This window comes from Manis pentadactyla, chromosome 4, assembly GCF_030020395.1.
Source record: "Manis pentadactyla isolate mManPen7 chromosome 4, mManPen7.hap1, whole genome shotgun sequence".
In the NCBI taxonomy this organism is placed as follows: Eukaryota; Metazoa; Chordata; class Mammalia; order Pholidota; family Manidae; genus Manis; species Manis pentadactyla.
The window spans coordinates 95,392,698-95,414,226 of NC_080022.1; the positions used below are offsets into that span (position 1 = coordinate 95,392,698).

General features: G+C 37.1%; 2 protein-coding genes across 7 annotated transcripts in view; both read left to right on the plus strand.

Moving 5' to 3' along the window:
- CSDE1 (cold shock domain containing E1) overlaps positions 1 to 11,285 on the plus strand; it is a 36,006-nt gene extending 24,721 nt beyond the window's left edge. For all 4 annotated transcript variants that reach the window (XM_036923360.2, XM_036923361.2, XM_057500508.1 and 1 more), the window contains 8 exons: positions 2,387 to 2,494; positions 3,088 to 3,263; positions 3,857 to 3,969; positions 5,069 to 5,188; positions 7,556 to 7,734; positions 8,593 to 8,756; positions 9,514 to 9,646; positions 10,002 to 11,285. In XM_036923360.2, coding sequence (XP_036779255.1) covers positions 2,387 to 2,494; positions 3,088 to 3,263; positions 3,857 to 3,969; positions 5,069 to 5,188; positions 7,556 to 7,734; positions 8,593 to 8,756; positions 9,514 to 9,646; positions 10,002 to 10,049 — 1,041 coding nt within the window. In that variant the 3' untranslated portion in view covers positions 10,050 to 11,285. The remainder of the gene's footprint in view (positions 1 to 2,386; positions 2,495 to 3,087; positions 3,264 to 3,856; positions 3,970 to 5,068; positions 5,189 to 7,555; positions 7,735 to 8,592; positions 8,757 to 9,513; positions 9,647 to 10,001) is intronic.
- Positions 11,286 to 11,403: 118 nt separating this feature from the next.
- NRAS (NRAS proto-oncogene, GTPase) lies at positions 11,404 to 20,902 on the plus strand. 3 transcript variants are annotated; one of them, XM_057500510.1, is made up of 7 exons: positions 11,404 to 11,540; positions 12,036 to 12,163; positions 14,183 to 14,361; positions 16,253 to 16,412; positions 16,856 to 16,979; positions 17,321 to 17,362; positions 17,471 to 20,902. In XM_057500510.1, the coding sequence occupies exons 2-5, from the start codon at positions 12,053 to 12,055 to the stop codon at positions 16,973 to 16,975; spliced, it is 570 nt and encodes a 189-aa protein (XP_057356493.1). In that variant the 5' UTR covers positions 11,404 to 11,540; positions 12,036 to 12,052; the 3' UTR covers positions 16,976 to 16,979; positions 17,321 to 17,362; positions 17,471 to 20,902. The 3 variants fall into 3 exon arrangements, with proteins under 3 accessions (XP_057356493.1, XP_057356494.1, XP_057356496.1); XM_057500511.1 differs by lacking the exon at positions 17,321 to 17,362; XM_057500513.1 differs by lacking the exon at positions 17,321 to 17,362 and having other exon boundaries at positions 19,965 to 20,902.
- The last annotated feature ends 627 nt before the right edge of the window (positions 20,903 to 21,529 follow it).

Sequence of the window (21,529 nt, forward strand, 5' to 3'; positions counted from 1 at the left end):
GCATCCCTGGCCTTTACCCATTAGAGTCCAATGTGTGACAGCCAGATGTTTCCAGATGCTGCCAGATATCCCCCAGATCACCCCCAACTGAGAACTGCTCATCTAAAATGATAGTACTTCTAGGCAGTTTAAGACTTTGAAATCTGGATATACTCAGTTCACATATTTGAACTCCATTTAATGAAAAGTCCATTGTATAGGAAATACAAAGATGTCTAAGATGGCTTTTTCTGTCAAGTAAATAACAAATTGAGAGTTGCATAGAAACAAATTCATTAAGAATATAATGTTGCCATAAAGGTCAGTGAGAGAGTTCTAGTGAAAATCAGTCCTAAACCGGCAGTATCTGGGATGGTTTCACTAAGACAGTAACATTTAATAGGTGAAGATAAGTAGGGGAGAGAAGGACATCTCACAGAGGAGAGGTAGGTGAGAAAAACAATTAGTGTTTGTTTAGAAAGCATAGTTTGACAGGAAAATGGGGTTTCTTTTTCTTTGGTGGGGATGCGTTGGGGAAATAAGGAAAAATCAGGATGCAGCTAGATTGAGAAGATGTTGATTGCTGGTCTAAGGAGACCTTGTTCTATACTCAGAAAAATATTTTTTTGTTGGAGAGTGACATCAAGTGTGTACTTCAGGAAGATAGTGCCAATAATATGAACCCTAAATGTGGGTGGAGAAAAAGAAAATATGAAGACACTGGTGAGGAAATTAATAGTTTCAGATAGTCCTTGAACTAGGGACAGAGGTAATGGGTATAGACATAAGAAAGTAATGTAATTTTAGAAGTGTAACTACTTAGTAACCTGGAAGAGCAGGGATAGCATCTTATTACCACTTGCTTTGCAGCTTGGGAAATCACTTTGCTTCTGAGCTTTAGTTTATAAACTTAAAAAATGATTGTCTTCTGTTTTGTTTCAAAAGCCCTCACAGTGCCTGGGCCCTAGTAGGAATTTAAGAAGCGAGAGATGTGCTATTAACAATAAAAGGAAAATTCACTGGGACTTATTCCTAAAGACTTTTAGCTCTTGAAATCAATGTCCTGCTTCCCAAATGTCTGTGGCAGAACTGTCTTGATCAAGACAGCCTTTGTGTGAGACTACCTGCTCTTTCATTATTTTTCTCTAGGCCAACGCTGTATCCTATCCTATAATTCTGTGAATGTGCTTATTAAAGTGTTTTACACTTAACCTGTTTATGAATCTATTAGACCAGGCTCTTGTGAGCAAAGATTGTCTTATCTATAATATCCTTAGTATATAATATTGTCAGATATTGACTGGATATTGAGGTTAATGGGTAGAAAGAGTTGAGAGGAAAACTGAATGCTAAGATTTTGGTTGACTTCCAAAAGAGTTGATGCCATTGGAGTCAGACCTGAATTCACTAGGATGAATCACTCTTTACTTAAACAAATCCTTAGCACCATTTTGTGCTGGCTGTAAAGTTGGTCAAGTTTATTGTAACATCTAAGATGTTCCTAACTTGTAAAATGAGGAGAGTAGCTGTGGAGATGTTTTCGTCGTACTTCAATTTGATAATACAAAGTGCCTAACGTAATTTCTAGTACATTGTAAATGTTCGTTAAATACTATATAGCAGTTACAGGAGGAGTATAAATGATAGAGGAGTAGAAATTAATTGGTTTTGAATATTAATAGTTGGTAATGAGTTCTGGAGTTTAGGAAAGGAGTCAGAGCTAGATGAGGGGTTATGGGCATTAATTCCCATAGAAATAATAGTTGAAATCATAGAAACAGTATAAATTATGTAGTTGCTGTACAGTGTAATTGTGTGGTTCTATATGATGTACCTGAAATTTCTTAAGGTCTTTTGAAGAACTAATCTCATATTGAGTGATTTAAATGTTCTTGTGGAAGCACTGGTGTATCATAACTTAATCACCTACTTGCATATCAAATGCTTTGAATCCTGCCAGATCAATACCAGATTAAATTCTCATGCATTGGTAAATACATTGATTAACATTGTGAGCAAAAACACTTTGAGGTACTGTGACAAATTCAAAGTAGGTGATAACAGAAACTTCTTGCTGTACAGAATTTCCACCTGGTTGAAAATACATGCCTAGTCTGATTTCCAATTGGCTATGAGAAACATAAAATGGGTGTGTTGTGAATATTCATTAAGCCTCCCCTTAGCAGCAAAAACTAGATTCTTAAGACTTAAAAGACCCAGTTATAGCAGATTAAATCATGGGTTAAATCCAAACCACCTTTTTATTCATTAAAAAATCTGTTATTGTTACAGAACACGGGAATAGGAAGTTTCTACCACTGTGCCAATTCTTTGACCCAAGGGTCTTCGAAAACCATAGTTAACTCACTGCTTTTTTGTTCTTGATTCTTGGTGTCTCTTCCTTTAGGAGGCTGAGGATGGTATTATTACTTATGATGATTGTGGAGTAAAGCTGACTATTGCTTTTCAAGCCAAGGATGTAGAAGGATCTACTTCTCCTCAAATAGGAGACAAGGCAAGATAATTCTGCTTATTTGAGAAGGGCATAGTTAAAGGTTGTCATCTTAATCATAAATTCTGCAAAATGGTTGATTGATGAAGTTTTGCTTAAAAAGTTTACTGCTTATGAGTTAAATATATGAACATCTTCCTATTTAAAAGCGTCTTACTCAGAACAGGGTCTAGCATGCTCTTTGTTAATGCTTTTTGAGTCAGTAAGCATTAGATAAGCTATGCCTAAATCACTTAGTTTAGATAAAATTAATAATATTGGTTAGAAAGATAAAACAGTCACTGAAACATTTTCAGAGTAAAAACACCAAAGATTTTTACATTGCTGTTCATTTTTGTCATACATAGTATCTTTGTTTTTCTGATAGCCCTCCTTTTGGATCTATAAAGAGCACGCAGTGGGGAACAAAACTTAATCCTTTGTGAAAAAAAGTGGAATGAAACACAGAAGTGTTAGTTTTGGTGAAAACCTGTTCCATCAAAATATTTACAAAGGACATTTAGAGTGGAAAGCATAGTCTGAGGGAGTTGTGGGTCAGAGTTAATGAACTTGTGTGGAAATAACATGGTATTAATGAACATACTTACTTTTTACAGGTTGAATTTAGTATTAGTGACAAACAAAGGCCTGGGCAGCAGATTGCAACTTGTGTGCGACTTCTAGGTCGTAATTGCAACTCCAAGAGGCTCTTGGGTTATGTGGCGACTCTGAAGGATAATTTTGGATTTATTGAAACAGCTAATCATGATAAGGAAATCTTTTTCCATTACAGGTGAGGAATACCTTTTAGAAACTTAGAGCTTAACTGCTCACTCTTTGGTTTTGGAGTTAAAAACATTTAGTATTGTTGATCGGTTATATATTTTCTTATCCCAACTTTCATACTGGTAAAATTACGGCACAGTATAAACTAAAATTAATCATCTGCTTCTATGTAGAGAACGTGTGGCCAAGTGATACGGAAAGGCCTGTGCTTGCTTTGAACATTGGATAGGAAATGTTCTGCTTCCGTGAAAGAATATCATTTTATATGTTACACCAGAGAATTGTAAATTTGATTTGGTATTACAATACAGCATAGTGTTTAAGAGCATGGGCTCTTAGAACTGGACAGTTTAGGTTTAATATTATTTATGTAACTTATATCAAATAAAATTAATCTCCTGATAGCTGTTTCATTATCTTAAAGCTGGGGCTGATGGTACCTCTTTATAGTGTATTTCTGAGGATTAAGTCAGTACATACAATATGCTTAAAACAGTGTCCAGCCTAAATAAGTAAGCACATCATGAATGTTATTACAGAAGAATACGTGCTACTATTGATGTTTATGGTAACTGCAAATGTCATTTCCTTTCCCCCTAGTGAGTTCTCTGGTGATGTTGATAGCCTGGAACTGGGGGACATGGTCGAGTACAGCTTGTCCAAAGGCAAAGGCAACAAAGTCAGTGCAGAAAAAGTGAACAAAACACACTCCGGTAATGAACTGCGACTTCTACTTATTCAGCGTATGCTTTGGGAGGGAGATGAGGGATAGGGTGAGAAAGGGAGCAGAAACACAATTGTTCTAGGTCAGTGGTCCTCTAGGTGTGATCCCCCATATCCTAAGTCACCTCGCCACTTGTTAGAAAAAAAGTTCTCTGGCTCCACCCAAGACCGCCTCAAAGTCTGGGATGGGCCGTCTGTTTTAACAAATCTTTCATGTGATTCTGATGTACACTGATGTTTGAGAACCACTGTTCTAAATGTTTAAAGTCATTTGCTTTAAGTTTACTTTTTAATTCTATACATTTCTTTCTTTAAAAAACAAAACAGCAAAACCCAAGATAAAAGTCTCCTTGGGGATGGTGAGAGGAATGCCTTCCCCATCATATCTTAATTTAAAATGTTTTGGAGAAGAGTGAGTTTAAAGGGGAAAAATAATGGGAACTTAAAATCATTGCTGTTTAGGATCTCCAACTTTTAAAAGAACTGCACCTTGCATTTGGCTTTCATCTAAACTCCCCAAGTAACACAATCTCTTTATGAGACCAGAGAAATGACACCTAACTATGTTCATTTCAATTCAGTAAATATCCTAAGTGCATTCTGTGTTTCAGATACTGGGGGGCACAGCAGTGAAGAAATCAGATAAATAAATCCCTGCCCTCATTCAGTTCATTTTTTTAGTGGAAAGTACAGGCAGACAGGATGAGCAAAATATTGTATGTAGTATGTTTAGAAAAATAGTAATAACATTATTAAGATGAAGGGAAATACACAAGTATTGGGGTTGCAATTTTAGAGACCAGAGAAGTTCTCGCTAAAAAGATGGTATTTGGTCACCAGGCAAAGGTGAGCGATCAAGACATGTTTTAAATATAAATATTTGGTAATTCCTTAAGCAAATTAACTTTATTTTAATGATAGTTTAGAAGTATTTCAATAGGATGCAACCAGCCATCATCCTATTTACACTAACATAGGATTAATGTTAACATTTATTCTGTTAGCATTTGTTTTGATGATTTTTACTTTTTTCCTGTAGGATAGAGTTTAAAGAAAAGTGTTGAGAGGTGTGTATCTTTTGTTTTGTAGTGAATGGCATAACTGAGGAAGCTGATCCCACTATCTACTCTGGTAAAGTCATTCGTCCCTTGAGGAGTGTTGATCCAACACAAACTGAATACCAAGGAATGATTGAGATTGTGGAGGAAGGTAGGAACACCCCTATCACATTGTTTGAAATCTGCCTTACCTTAAGATGAGTACTTAAAAGATTAAAAAATCTGATGGTATTTGTTCCAGTTGTTTTCAGATTCCTTAAAAAATGATTTTCCCCCATCCTTGGTTTTTATATGACTGATGGGTGAGCAGCTAACAACAAAATCTCAGCTACAAATAGTATGTGTGTGTGATTAAATATTCACAATTGGCTGGGTTTAAGTGCAGCCTACAATTTTCCTCTATTATTCACTATGTATTATCAATATTAACAAATTTCTAAGTATTTGATTCTATAATAAACATTTAGCTTCTTGTAAATGTTTACAATGTGTCTTAATAGCCATGGGGATCCTACTGTTAACCTCTAGTCAAGGCTCCCTTTATTTTTCATTTTCTGCTTTTTTCCCCATCTTTAATAACTTCCTGAGTTCTGGTGCTGTGCCACTCCTTATCCCCAAAAGGTACCACCAGGAAGACCAACTTTGTGTGTAAAATAAGTTTGTAATAGCAATGATAGTAGGAAACATTGGATGATTAGTATAACTCAATTAATTACTCTAATGATGGAGTTGATAGGATTTGAAATTCCAACAAAAGATGATAGGTTGGCTCTCAAAGAGAATAAACTTCTGTCATCCAGAAATCTTAGAACATAAAGAGGGAAAGCGCAGGTCATTTGAGAGAAGGAAATGAACCTTGATAACACGTTCTTTTAACCACATGAGGTTCTTAGAAATTTGTTTTACACAGAACCATTATCCTCCCACACGCATTCACACACACACCCTCCAAAGATGAATTGATTTTATAGCAAATCCAGTCTTTTAATGCCCTGATGACACTATACTCCTAAATGAGCAACTAGCTTTAACTTACCGAGATAATGGTAAATTGCCCTTCTTCCTCTGTAATGTGCCACTTTTACTTCCTCTCACATGTGCAACCCCCAATCCACTTACTCATAAAAACTGGGTATAGCATATAGTCCAAAGCATGGATTTTGTGGAAAAGGAAACTTTTCTGCAATCTCTAAGACTAGAGTTTTCTGGGACTTAGGTCACATTTTCCTGTTTGGTGGTGAGAACATCTCCTTTATTTAGGACCACAACTGTAACTTAATAAGACCATGGTATTTGGAGTCAGGTAGACCTAGATCTGAACACCAACTCTTTCACTTCCTGGCAGTATAACCTTGGACAAATTACTTAAATCTTCTCTAGCTTAGTCTTCATCTTTAAAAGTACAATAGTATCTCCAACCTCAAAAGGTTCTATGAAGATTAAGTATGAATCATCAGTATAATTGTAACTACCTCTATATAGGCTTCTATAATACAATAAATGGTAGTTACTAGTATCACTGCATCAGACCAGCTGCTTCTAGTCCTTTTGCACGACTTGATGTGTTTGAAATCTATCCTCTTAAGTTTTGGTTCCTGTATGTTTGACAAGAAAATCTTCACTTAACCCCTATAATCATCAAGAGAATGGTTGAACACTCTGAAGCTTCTCCTTCCATGTGATGTTTTTCTCCTCTTCCCCACTTCCGTTAATGCAGTGGATTAACCATCTAAGTGAACTAGATAAGCAACTAAACTCTTTTGTCCAGTTTTTATCCATAGCCTACAGCCAACTTTTTACTCAAGAGTAGAACTCAGCAAATACGGTGACTTGGTTTTGTAAATAAAGTTTTCTTGAGACACAGCCATGACCATTCGTTTACATATTGTCTTTGATTGTTTTCTCACTACAACAGCACAGTTGAGTTGGTGTTGATAGAGACCAGTGACAGACATACAAGCCTAAAATATTTACATCTGGTCCTTTAAGAAAGGTGATTTAGAAGAAAGGTGCCTATTACTTTGAAGGAGCCCCCATCAGAGCATCATTTTAAGAAAGGAGGTCGAATGCCAAAGAAATTTATCTACATAGATTTTGCTGATACCTGGCTGATTTAATGTCCAGTTGGGTTGGGGTCAGAAATATTTCTGACTGACTGTCTCATATTGTGAACTTGGGAGATAATAATCCAGTGAGTCATATTAGCAACACGTAGTGCTTTAAAAACCCACATATTAGGTAGTGGGATTGTGAGTAATAGTGTTATTTTTAATTTCATAAATGTGGTTTAAAACTGCACATTGGCAGCTAGTAAGGTAATAATGAGCTACAAGTTCTCATTTGCTTTCATTGTAGTATTTAGCACTTAGGATTTCATTAAAGCTTTTAAAGTAGAACGTCTCAAGTACTAAAGATCTTTTTAGGGGACACAATGCATTGTTAGCAACTTAGAAACTTATTAAGCAGAGGGCTTTGTGAAATACTAGCTTTCGGACTCAGAACCCTTTTCTCTTTACAGGGGATATGAAAGGTGAAGTCTATCCATTTGGCATAGTTGGGATGGCCAACAAAGGGGATTGCCTGCAGAAAGGGGAGAGTGTCAAGTTCCAGTTGTGTGTCCTGGGGCAAAATGCACAGACTATGGCCTACAACATTACACCCCTGCGTAGGGCCACAGTGGAGTGTGTGAAAGATCAGGTGAGTAAGTGGTAGTGTCTGGATCTGAATTTGATCTTTTTATGAGTTGGTAACCAAATAGTAACCAAAACCTTAAAATTATTTCAGCCAAGGGGGAACTACCACCACAACTACCAAATGTTATTTATTTTTTCTTTACCCTTTTTTCAGCGACTTAAGGTAGTTTATAAAAATATGAAGAAAACCACATGAAAAGAAGTGACAGTATTAGCAAAAAAAAAAAAGTATTGGTAACTAACATTATATGGTGAGCAGATAATAAGTATGGAGTAAGATTTCCCAAAGAGAAAGACCATGAGGTTTTGTGTATTTATTTAGCTCAGAGCTGCTTTTGTAGACCACATAGAACGAAATCACATAGAAGTGTTCATAAAATAAGCTTAGGGCAAACACAACTATTCCTGGTACAAAGGTCTCCAGGAACTCCTTGTGCATTCTCAGGACATTTTTCAGTATCAGTGTATTATTTTGTATAGTTGTTTCTTATAATACCATAAGCCAACTTAATTGTAGAAGGGTCAAAACAACTATATATATAAATAACAGCTCCCTGATGATTTTGTTTAATTAAAAAATATGGTTCATGTAATACATGAAAGACACAAGATAGCCTTTATCAGTTGTGACAGAGTGAATGATAGTGATTTCAAAGATGTATCTCTTCCCTGACAAGTTTTGCAGACTCCTGCTGTTAGTTGATAGAACTGAAACATCAGCATTAATGCCATGTTTTGTAAATTCCCTTCTGGTTATGGTCAGGCATTGTGCTTCATTGAAAGTGAGGTGCTTTTATCCTCTGTGTGTGATAGGTCCTCTCTTAAGCTATTGTTTTTTTGTTGTTCTTTTTTTCAATTTCAGTTTGGCTTCATTAATTATGAAGTAGGAGATAGCAAGAAGCTCTTTTTCCATGTGAAAGAAGTTCAGGATGGCATTGAGCTACAGGCAGGAGATGAGGTGGAATTCTCTGTGATTCTTAATCAGCGTACTGGCAAGTGCAGTGCTTGTAATGTTTGGCGAGTCTGGTGAGTTTTTGCTGTTGGGTTAGTAACCTCCCTGTTCTGTCTCTTCTGTAATCTCTGCTTCATCACATCACATTTCTTCACTTTCTATTGCTGCATTTTTTTAAATCCTCTTCTACCACTTGTTTTTTTTTTTCTTCATACGTGATATATATCCCTTTTACCTCTGGTTCTTCACTGTCCAAACTAAGCCTCATTAATGCTAGGCTAATGAAACATCATTGGGTACTTACTATAAAATCTTAAATATGAAAACATTGTGTAGTACTTGTTTTTAAAGTATTCTTACTTAGTTCTAACATTAAGCCATTTCTAGGTTATATGCTGTTTCAAATTCTAACTTTATAATTTTATTGATTCTGGATCTGTGTTTTGTTTTGTTTTTAATCAGTAACATTGTTATCTGGAGAGGAGCTGGTAGTCAGGAAATAACTGTATTTCATTTAATTTTTCTAAGGTTTTTCACAACTGCTACTTTGTTTTAGATATCTGTGGACCTGGCTTTTTTGATTGTAGACCAGCCTAGGAATGACCCTCACCAAAATGCTGCTTCTAGTTTCTATGCAGTCTAAACCTTGAGTTGGGAGTAAAACATAAACTTGTCTGTCCTGTCTTGCTAGTTGGCTGGCTAGATGAGACAAGAGTCCCTTCTTCATTAGACTTAGTCATTTGGGTAGTTAGGTAAAAAACACACTCTTGCAAGTTCTTGGTTTTTTCCCACCAAAGTGTTGCTTGCTTTCACATCTTGATTTTGTTTCAGCGAGGGCCCCAAGGCTGTTGCAGCTCCGCGACCTGATAGGTTGGTCAATCGCTTAAAGAACATTACCCTGGATGACGCCAGTGCTCCTCGCCTAATGGTTCTTCGTCAGCCAAGGGGACCAGATAACTCAATGGTATGAGGGCGCAGAATAGAAGGTTTGGGGGAGGGGTGGTAGATGACAGACCAACATACTGCTTGAGGTACTGTGTCAACATAGCTCAGAGAGCTTAATAAAGCAAGGAGCTACCGTGTTGGTTATAACTAGTTAGGACTCCTGGATATTGATTCAAACCCTAACATAATGGTTGCTTACAGTAAGAAACACATTTCTTTGTTTTCCTGATACTTTGAACATAGATCTGGAGGGCTTACTGTAGATTTCCTCCTCTGAGAAAGAATTGGTGGTGGTGAAGATGATTTAAAAGGAATTGTTAATGTACTGATTGATATGCACCCAACTCATTAAGTGCAATTCTGTTTCTTCACAGGGATTTGGTGCAGAAAGAAAGATCCGTCAAGCTGGTGTCATTGACTAACCACATCCACAAAGCACATCATTAATCCACTATGATCAAGATGGGGGGATTCTGGTGAAGGGTTCTAAATATCTCCCTCTTCATCCCTCCCAAAATCTGGAATACTTAGTCTATTGAGCTATTACACCAGTTTTAACACCTTCCTCGTGTTATGTTTAAAAATAAATAAATTTAAAAAAGAAACATTTTAAAATTATGCACAGTTGCAACCTGGAAAACTTAAGGTGGCGCCTTATAGTATCAATTTTAGGAGCTTTATTTGGTGCATCTAATGCAACTGGTAATTGCGAGATCCACTTCGCCTGTGTAAGTGAGAAATATAGATTTACCTTGTTGGCCCTATGAAATTCTGCACTTGATATTTAGTATATACTCTACCTTCATTACTTCTGGCAAAATGTTCTGCCTTAACACTCAGTTGCATTATTTTTTCTTTCCTGTTCATTATGCTTTAATTCTGAGGACCATATGAGGGTAGACTATATTAAAATCATAAAAAATCTGTATAGGCAAACCATTTCCTTAAGTTGATGGCCAAATGTTAAAATGTTATTTTTCATATCATTTATAATCCTGTCACAGTCCACTTAACGAAGTTTGGTTAGATTTAAATGAAAATTATCTTCCAGAGTAGTTTTTCTTCCTGGGACGGGGGTGGGGGGCTGTAACTTTACTACAATTAGTATGTATGGTGCAGAATTTCATGCAAATGAGGTGTGCCAGCAGTGTGATAATTTAATCGTATTTAAACAAAAAGGGATGAATGCACAAACTTGCTGCTGCTTAGATCACTGCAGCTTCTAGGACCCAGTTTCTTTTACTGATTTCAAAACAAAACAAAAAAAATAAAAAAGTTGTGCCTGAAATGAATCTTGTTTTTTTTATAAGCCGCCTGGTTCCTGTGTCCTGTAAAATACAGGCACTTGACCCTTGGTGTAGATTTTGTTCGACTTTTTATCACGGTAACGGATTGGTCTGATTTCTTGACCCGTATCTTGAATTGGCCCCATACAAGGTCACTGGCCAGCAGACTGAAGGTTTTGTCTGAAATGACAAGGGTCAGCTCAGGGGATGTCGGGGAGGGTGCTTTTATCTTCCCCGTTGTCATTTGAGGTTTTGATCTCTGGGTGAAGAGGCCATTTATCTTTGTAAACAAAACATTTTTGCTTTCTCCAGTTTTCTGTTAATGGCGAAAGATTGGAAGCGAATAAAGTTTTACTGATTTTTGAGACACTAGCACCTAGCGCTTTCATTTTTGAAGCGTCTGCGTGGGAGGGGCGGGTCTGGGTGCGGCCAGCCGCGTGACTCGGGTTGGAGGCCCATGTGGCCGGGGCGGGGACTCGGGCGCCTGAGGCGCCGACTGATTACGTAGCGGGCGGGGCCGGAAGTGCCGCTCCCTTGTTGGGGGTGTTCATGGCGGTTCCGGGGTCTCCAACATTGTTCCTGGTTGTAGTCCTAAATCCGTTCGAAGCGGAGGCTCCGGAGTTTGAGGTAAGGCTAAGGCATGTGTAGCATTCGGCTTTAGAGCCAACGGGCGTCTCGTTGCCCGCAATCGAGCGGAATCTGTGGGCTGGAAACAAAGGCCCTGGGCGGGGGGGGGTTCCTTCGTTTTGAGTTCTCCGGGTGAGATTTTTGAAGACAGGCCGGGGAGTAAAAAGAGGACAGCCTGGAGGCCGCACAGCAGAGCTGCAACTTGCGGAAAGAGTGGGAAATGGGATTTCTTTTACCTTAGGCTGAGGGCGGGGCCCAAGGATTGAAAAATACAGAGGACAAGGATGGGGGTAGCTGGAAGACTATAATCCAGAATTCTGAGGCCCACAGTAACCTGCCAAGTGTTCTTGCACTCCTGAATCACTTTGAGAACTCAGTGGAGGGTCACGTGTATGGAATACTTCTCAAACTCCGGTTTTAGTTATTGATAATAGAAAGCTTTGAAATACTGTAGATGTGGCTCGCCAAATAACACTAATTGCTGCTATCCCGCAGGTTCTTGCTGGTGTGAAATGACTGAGTACAAACTGGTGGTGGTTGGAGCAGGTGGTGTTGGAAAAAGCGCACTGACAATCCAGCTAATCCAGAACCACTTTGTAGATGAATATGATCCCACCATAGAGGTGAGGCCCCGTAGGAGTCCGCAGACCCTACCTCTCCATTTCAATTTATTCCTACCCTTTCCCATGCCCTTTAGGTATTTTAGCTAAAAGTGATGGGAAGAGAAAGTAAAAAGGGTACTGTGTTCAGTAATATGATAAGCAAAGCTTCCCATGTTTGTAAAAAATAGAGCTCATTTTTTATTAGCTGCTGAAGATTTTCTGAAAAGTTCACAAATTTTAACAGTTCTATAAACTGTTTCTTTGTGTATGACAGCTCTATTAGAAACAGGCTGTAGAGGGAGAGCAACTGAATGATAGTGAGTGGAGATTATGGATCCAGAGATCTGGGTGTTCTGCAATTTTAATTTCTTAGCGAGTTGAAGCAGTTGAGACTGGGTTGGAATAGAAAAAACAGGAGATTTTGAGTGCCTAGGATTTCTGTCCTTGTTTGCAATTTATTCAGTTAGGTGACATTAAGAAAAATCACTTAATTTCTCAGAGCCTCGTTTTCCTCATCCATTAAATTACCATAAACTTGTCCTCCCTACCACACAGGGATGTTGTGGAAAAAGAAACTGTGTGTTTAAATATTTTGTGAATGGTAAAACATTACATAAATAGTACGTATTTAAAGATTCTAATGTTTTCGTAGGAGTTCATATTATAGATTGGCTTCAATAAATGGCATCTAAAGTCCTTTTAAAGTTTTTGTAATTTTATTCGATTTAGAAATGTCTAACTCTAGAGATTATTTTAATCCACACCTTGGTCTTCCTATCACCCATTCACTGAGGATTTAATGCAAGCTAACTAACACAGCCATTATTAAAAATTCATCATTAATCCTTGGCAAAGTCTTTATTTTAGGCTTAACAGCTTTTGTATTAAAAGTTAGAACCTTTTAATATTTTTTGGTTTTATTTATTGGGTAATATACATACAGTAACATACATAAATCTTCTATCTGCAGCTCAGTGACTATTTAAATTTGTGTACACTTACATAACCACCACTCAGGTAAAAATGTAGACCATTTCCAATGTCCCAGAGTTCTCCCAGGCCACTTTCCAGTCAGTAAATTCCTGCCAGGAAGTAACCTTAACCTTTTCTGACTTATATCGTCATAACTTAGTTTGACTGAAACCCACTTTATAATACTAATTTTGTTCATTTCCTCAGAGTATTCATGCACTTAACCATATTTCATGCTTCAAGGAAGGTCTGGTAATGTGAATTCTGTGAGTTCATTTGAAAGTATATTACAGTCCCAACATGAAGTGAGTTACAGATGAACTGATCAATGGGTTGGAAACTCACTGGCTTGCATTCTCTCTTTACTTTGTGTGAAGAGGTTATTTCTTTGGACCAAATTCCCAGAACATAAGTATTAAAAAAATGTTTGCCTTATAAGCCACATTGGAAGGTTTTTTAAAAAATATGATCTGTGCATGTCTGTCTTCCTGAGGAATTAATTGCAACTGCACCTTATTTGAAACCTTGAGGAATTTAATTCAGGAATATTTCCTAAAGGTACTATCTGTCATGATGAGCAAATTATTTTGGTATTATAATCTTGTCTGAAATAAAAACTATTTGTGTATTTAATCGTAAACACAAATGACAGTGTATCCAGGAACCCAGTTATAATTGGTAGAGGTATGTTTAGAATTTTAGATGTACCATGAACAATAAGAAAAGTCCAGTTCACACCTTAGTAAAATAACACTGTGAACCTTACCTCTAGTCTTACTGCAGTAGAGCTGTCTTTTGAATTACCACAGTTTTTTTCATCTTTTCCAGGAACAAGTGGCCACATTTTCCTTTCTGCAGGCATACAGGATTTGGTCCTTTTTTCCCAAGGTGACATTATGTACTTTTTGCTTGGGATTATATATTAGCAGTTTGAGGGACAAACCAGAGAGACAACAGTGGACTTGGTTAGGAGCTTATTTAACCTTGGCAACAGCATTGCATTCCCTGTGGTTTTTAATAAAAATGGAATCTCCCTCTCTCCCCACCTCCCACCCTCCACACCTCCAGGATTCTTACCGAAAACAGGTCGTTATAGATGGTGAAACCTGTCTGTTGGACATACTGGATACAGCTGGACAAGAGGAGTACAGTGCCATGAGAGACCAATACATGAGGACAGGCGAAGGCTTCCTCTGTGTATTTGCTATCAATAATAGCAAATCATTTGCAGATATTAACCTTTACAGGTACTAGGAGCGTTCTTTTTTCTGGAAGGACTATCTTAAATATGTTCTGAAGCTTTGTTGAAGGGTAAGGATGCCAAAGTTAGGAAGCTAACAGCTTTTCAATTAGGAGGAGAGTTTTTTTAGGTTATTTGAGAATCTGGGCTTACAACTGAAACATAATACTAGCATTTTTCTTATATAAAATACTGTCGCTAGAATGTGTGATGTTACATAAATGAAGCTTGCTTATGAGAGTGATTCAGAACTAAAGGTGTTAGGAGAGATAACAAAGGAATTTCAGAAAGAAAAACACCTCTGGGAAACATTCTTCAGTAAGTAATGGAGAGGATGATAGGAAGAAAGAAATTGGGGGTAGATAAAATGAAAGCAGAGCAAAGGAGCACAGAGATGGTCTTTCTCCATAAAACTGTAGTTTCAAAGCTCAACTGGACCAAAAAAAATTCTAGTTCAACATTCGTATTTTACAGAATCAAAAAAGTTCAAAAGGTGATTTGTTAAGTTTTCAGAGTCATTGTTAGGAGTAGCAGAGCCAAGACCAGAAACTCAGGGCTCTATTTTTTTAGCTCTGTGTTCTTAAAGCAGAGTAATATAATGGTTAAAAATGTAGACTCTGCCTATGTTGAAACTTGGCTCTGTCATCTATTAGCAATGGGACTGTGGGGCAGACTGCTAAGTCTCTGTGCCTCAGTTTCCTTATCTGTAATATGGAGAGACCAGTACCTTCTGAGAGCTGTGAAAATTAATATGTAAATCGCTCCTAACAGTGCCTAGCACATAGTAAATACTACCCAAATGTTCTGCCTACAGCTTTGAATCCTGGCTTAGGCCTCCATCTGTGTGAAGATTTGCTTATAGAAAGAAACTAGTCCAAAACTAAATTCATTGGTTTTTTTTCTCCTAAACCTGTTCTACTTTCCATTTTCTTTCTGGGAATAATAGCAGTATTTAAAATCCCCAGCACTTGGCAAGCACCTAGTAAATATTTACTGAATCTCCGAAAGTCGTTTTTCTTCTTTCTGTCCCTTAACATAGGCTACTGCCATTACACCAAAGTACAGGTCTGCAGATGGCATTTTCTGATACATGATTGTGTGTGTAATCCAAGGGTAGAGTCTAGAGCAGTGTTGTGCAGTACGGTAGCTACAAACCATATGTGGTTTATTTAAATTAATAAATGTTCCTTGGCTACATTAGCAACTGGCATTTCAAGTGCTCAATAAGTATATGTGACTCGTAGATACAGTTGGACAGCGCAAATACAGAACATTTTCACCACTGAAAAGTTCTCTTGGACAGTGTTGGTCAAGAGAATCTAGGCCATAGTTTCAAGCTGCTGCTGGTATGTGTTAGGTGTCACTGAGAGGAGTGCTGTCCATTGGGAGTTCCAGCTCTTTTAGTCCCCCTTTAATAAGAACAGTTCTGGTGTTTTTTATGTTGTTGGACCTCTGGCTCTAATTTTGTCTGAAAAAAAAATATTGGGACATTGCCCATCTAGAGAAGTGTTTAGACTATCTTTCATTAAATACTTTCACCTTCAAGGAAACCTCAAAACATTATTTAGAGGCAGTGAGCTTTACTTTTTATATTTCAGACCTTAATCTAGAGTATGATTTTGTGTTGCCAATTAAATGCAGAGCCAAGCTCTTTGGAGAGTCAAGAAGCCTAACAAAGGCATGTGTCAAGATAAAATAGCCATGCATTTCCACTAGAAGGTGAACTGGTACTTAGCCTCCTGGTGGCTGCTGCATCAAGTCTAAACCAGTCTCCTTAGTATGCAAGGTTTTCTATAAAGTAGTAGGGAAAAAAAGTGAAACTCAATACTAGAAGCTAATAGGGTTAGAGAAAATTTGCCGAATTTGCTTATTCTTATGGTCACATTTCCTTTTTTCAGGGAACAGATTAAACGAGTAAAAGATTCAGATGATGTACCTATGGTGCTAGTAGGAAACAAGTGTGATTTGCCAACAAGGACAGTTGACACAAAACAAGCCCATGAACTGGCCAAGAGTTATGGGATTCCATTCATTGAAACCTCAGCCAAGACCAGACAGGTATGTATAATACAGCTTTTAGCATCTGGCAAGGGTTTGTTTAATGCAGAAACGTTTCATTGGTTGGCTCTGCTAGCGAAATATTACTAAAATGAAGACCCTTGATTAAAGATATTTAAAAACAATCCTTTCTCCATCAACACCAGCCACTGTTTAGGGCTTAAGCTCTCCTGAGTAGCATCTTTAGATCTGGTCATTTTCTATGTCCCACAGCATCTGTTTTCCTTTTTTAAATGTTACTTTTGCAAAATGTGCCATTTGTGTATCAGCCTGTTAATGTGATTCAATAGGAATGCTAAATTTAGTGTCATCTTCCTAAATCACCCTATTTTGTCAGTTAATAATTAGAATATTAAGTCCACATAAAAAAGTACAAATGAGAGAGAGCTTACAACTTGAACAGTGTCTATTAAGTGGTCCTTATCATTTTCTTTCTTCTGTAGGGTGTTGAAGATGCCTTTTACACACTGGTAAGAGAAATCCGTCAGTACCGAATGAAGAAACTCAACAGCAGTGATGATGGGACTCAAGGTTGTATGGGGTTGCCATGTGTGGTGATGTAACAAGGTGAGCATGTGTTCTCTTGACATAATAATAAAACTTTTCTTTTGCATCAGGCAGTTTGGAGGAGTGTTGCTATTATATTTTCTGTGATGTTGCTCATTTAACTGAGTTTCTTCTCATTATACCTATAAAATATTTCCTTATGATACCCTTTCTGAAAGTAGTGACATCTAAACTATTAAAGCATTTATTTTACAGACATCATTACATTTTCAGTAACAGAAATTAGAAGGTATTATTTATGAAGTGTACGCATACCATATTCTTGGCACTGACCAGGAGTTTGAAGCATCACTCCATCAAGACTGGATGATAATGACATGGTGTGTGTTCTTTTCTTGTAGATATTTTTAAAGTTCTAGCATCATAAAAGAGCCACTGTTAAGGTAGGACATGTTTGGAAATGAATACATTATCATTCACCTTGATTTCTTGGCCTTGTTTTTCTTATACTCTCTACGTTACCACTTATACAAATTCTGTCTTTATTTTAGCTGCACTGACATCTGGTCCTGACTTCCCTGGAGGAGACATAGTCCTATTGCTATCTTCAGTCCCATCAAGAAGTTCCTGCTCCTTCCCCGACTCTCAGTAGATCAGTACAATATTCTCTATTTGAGAAGTTCTCAGAATAACTACCTCCTCACTTGGTTGTCCGACCAGAGACATGAACCTCTTGTTACTCCGCAGTATTTTTCCATCCTGGTTCCCCACAAACACACACACAAACACCACCACCACCCTCCCAGGTTTTTCATCTGAACAGCAATTCATGCTCTGAAACGGAACCAAACTGTAGAGAACAATGTCTCGAGCACTAAAGTAGCAGCTGCTGGTGATTTTATTCTTTTTACTGTTGAGTTTGGAACTATGTTGGTGTTTGAAAAATGTCATAAAATACTGGTTTGCTGAAAATATAGTCAATATTGCTGTTTGGCTGGTTTGTAATGTCACCAGCTTTATTCTATGAACTGGTATCTGCTCTGTATTCAGAAATACAAAAGTGAATACTGACTTTTGAGTATCCTGGTCTTCTCGACATTCATGTAATTAAACCTAACTTTCACAGTGAAGTGCCTTTTTCCCAGAAGTGGTGTATAGACTTCCTTTAGAATGCTTCAGTGAAATAGATGTCTCAAAACCATTATACATGAAAATGAATGTCTGTGATACATCTATGACCTACCCGCCTTTGAGGGAAGGATACACTGATAGGATAGCAGATGCCATCTCTTACATGCATGAAGTTGGTTTTCCAGAGACCAAGTTTTGGGCCCTTCCAAAAGAAAGATGAAACTGGAACCAATAAAGAATAATTTCAGTTGACTTTTACCTAATCTCCACTTCTTTTTTTTGGTAGGTTACTACCTACAAAATGTATGTAATTTGTTTCTTCTAGCTTACTGGTTATCTAATATTCAGTGAACTTCCATTTATATTTTAATTTAGGTCAAATCAGAAAACTCTCCTTTTGCAGGTGTTCAAATTATAAAAATTTGATGCAGTTTTAATAGTTATGATCAGTGATTTTCAAGCCTTAAATACATTAACAGACACATTGTCACTGCATATCATGGTATCTTAATGATATATATAATTGCCCTTCCCCTTTTCACCCTACCCTGTGTCCCTCACTTCACAGCAACTGTGGCTTGATTAATTATTTCAGTCGAGTAAAGCCACAGGTGAAAACTTGAGCAAGTCAGTTGGCATCACAGAGAGAAATTCTTCCACATTTGCTCATTTCACCAGTAACTCGAGCTAGTATCTTTGCCAGATGCATGCTGGTAGTTTTGCAAGGAAAGAAGAGGTCAGTCAGCACAAATCCTTTGCCATGGGAAAACTTGCTATCCTGAGAGAGTCAGCTTAGAAGTCTTTATACATAAAGTATCTAGATGTCTTAGCCCTGTGGAAAGTCTAAGCCAATATTTTTTCTCATTGTGTTTTTGAAAATGAGGATGCCTCAGATCATTTAAAAAATTTCTTTATCCATAATGTTCTTTGAAAGGTTTAAAACAAGTTGTTGATTAATTAGGCTATGGATACCAGATAAAAAGCTGATGAGTTTATTCAGAACAAGTAGCCTTTGAATTGAAATTGCTGTTTGAGAAGGGAATGGAAAATAGAATTAATTGTTAATTATGAGGGTTTGTAGTCTTGACTTTTTACTTGCAGATAAAATCGTAGTAATTCTAATGAGAAAATGACTTGGATAACTTAATAAAAGACTAGTTCCAAAATGGCCTCTTTCTGGTTTTCAGTGTATAGATACTTACTGAGGACCTCCAACTTCTGATACGAATTTTCATTTATTGATCAAACTCCACATTCCCTTGAAGTAAATTCAGAAGAAGGGAAGAAACATAGACTGTGCCCAGAGAATAGTAAGCCCAGAGCGTTGTGCTCCTTAGTGTTAATTCTGAGAGCTTTCACAGTACTGTTAATGCCTGGAAACAGAAACTCTCTGCTGCCTTGTCTCTGCTCCCTGCTCCTTTGGGAGCATTGCTCAGTAATTTTCTTGAGGCTGCAGTGAGGCCTGTCATCTCACTTGTGGTCATTGTCTTCCGCCTCTTATCTGTGTGACTGACAGTGTAACTTTTTAAAATTTCTAATTAGGAAAAAAGAGACTCATTTTAGGCTCTTGTACCCATAGCCATTGTATGTATGTATGTACCATATAGTTTTCTTAAGTATGTACTAAGCACAGAAGTATGTAAATGGGGCCAAAATTCAGACTTGGAAATGTTCTTTTAATAGGTTCTTAAGAAGTTACACTTAGTTTGAATTTTGGCACAATAGAGAGACAAACTGGTAGTTAAAGGCTAAATAACTTCACATAATGTGGTAATAAGATGTGGCTTTTAGAATATGTTTGTGGTTGCTGAAAACAATTCTAAGTTTACCTCAGAATTTGAAAGTCCATCCCAAGTTAAGTGCCTGGACAGCTGTCATAAATTGCATACCACTTTGTTTGTTTGTTTCTTAAAGTTTGCACATTCAAGAGTGAAAATGTCTGTCTAAAGGCTACCATGCCTGATCTATAAATGAACCTGTTAAATGCTGTATTTGCTCCAACAGCTTACTATAGAATGTTACTTGGTAATCCAATATCATACTTAGTACAGTTTTCACCTTAGGAGTGTAATAGATAAAAATCTCCGCAATATGTATGTTAGTGGGCCCCAGGTTTAGTCCTTCATCATCTTTTAAACTGCTGTGAATTTTTTGTCTTGACTTGAAAGCAAGGATAGAGAAACACTTTAAAGAGATATTTTGGTTTTTTTCCATTCCAGAATTTGTGAGCATAATTGTATTTTGTTCTACACTTACTATCATGAACTCTTAAGCTGGCAGCTATGACCACGAGCCAAAAAATGGTGCATTCTACTTCTTGTAATTCATCTCTGCTAATAAATTATAAGAAGCGGGATAATTAATTAGGGAAAATATTTGAGTGGTTTCTATAAACAAGAGACTCTAATAATTGTGTATTACTTTTCATTTTTGCTGTTTCTTTAGGCAGTCTATGTGCCACAAAATTATTTTAAGGTGTTTCCTATAAGAATTGTTGTAAAAGCATTCTTGTTAATCAGAGTAATTGTAGATATGTTTCAAAATACAACTGGTGATTTTTAAAGGCCTGAGTACTGACCTTCAAAGCAACTGTATGAATTCTATTCTGTAGGAAAGGAAGAGTCTCAATGGAAGTTGTATGACTTTTATGTTTCTGTGCCACCAAATATAGGTAAAAATATCAGTTGTGCAATTCTGCTGTCTAAACAGGAACTATTGGCCTTCTTGGCCCTAAATGAATGGGCTTGTCTTTTAGGTTAACTATTTTACTGTAAATTAATGCATCCTAATTTTTTAAAATTTGGTTGAATATTTTTCTTGTTAAATGTTTAAAAAATAAAAACTGGAAGTTCTTTGCTTTGTCAAAATTATTTTTTCCATCGAAGTGCCTTTGTTGCAAGGTAGTATTTATTTCATGTTTGAGTATGACATTTGGACAATGTTGGAAGCTCATTTTATCTCAGTATAAAGTATGTCAAAATCTGCTTTTTAGCTAGTGCCTTGGGGGTGATTGATAGCCATGGTCCATTGTACATGTCAGATTCACACACAGTATTATGAAGTGCTTAAAACTACCATTAGAAACCTGCTGTCCTGCCTTCGCATTACTTCACAGTCTACCAGTCTTGGTATGGTTGAAAGAGCATTGGTCTAGGAGCCAGAAGACATGAGTTCCAACTGTAGTATTACTACTCTGACCCATAGTTTCCTCATTCACAAAATAGGAAAGTTGAATTAGGCTTTGTCAAGTTTTCCCGGCCCTAATTAAGGAGATAGAGTTGTAAAAGAATGGTTTCAAACCTAGGCTTTTCCTCCTAATACTGGAATACTGTGATTATGAGGACCTGGGCTTATTTTACCGAAGACTTTAAAAAAATTTTTTTTTCTTAAAAGAGGGGGCAGAGAGGGAGTCGTTAATATTCAGCTGAATAAAACTTGAGGAAACCAAATTTAAGTGACAAAATACTGTTTCTAGATAG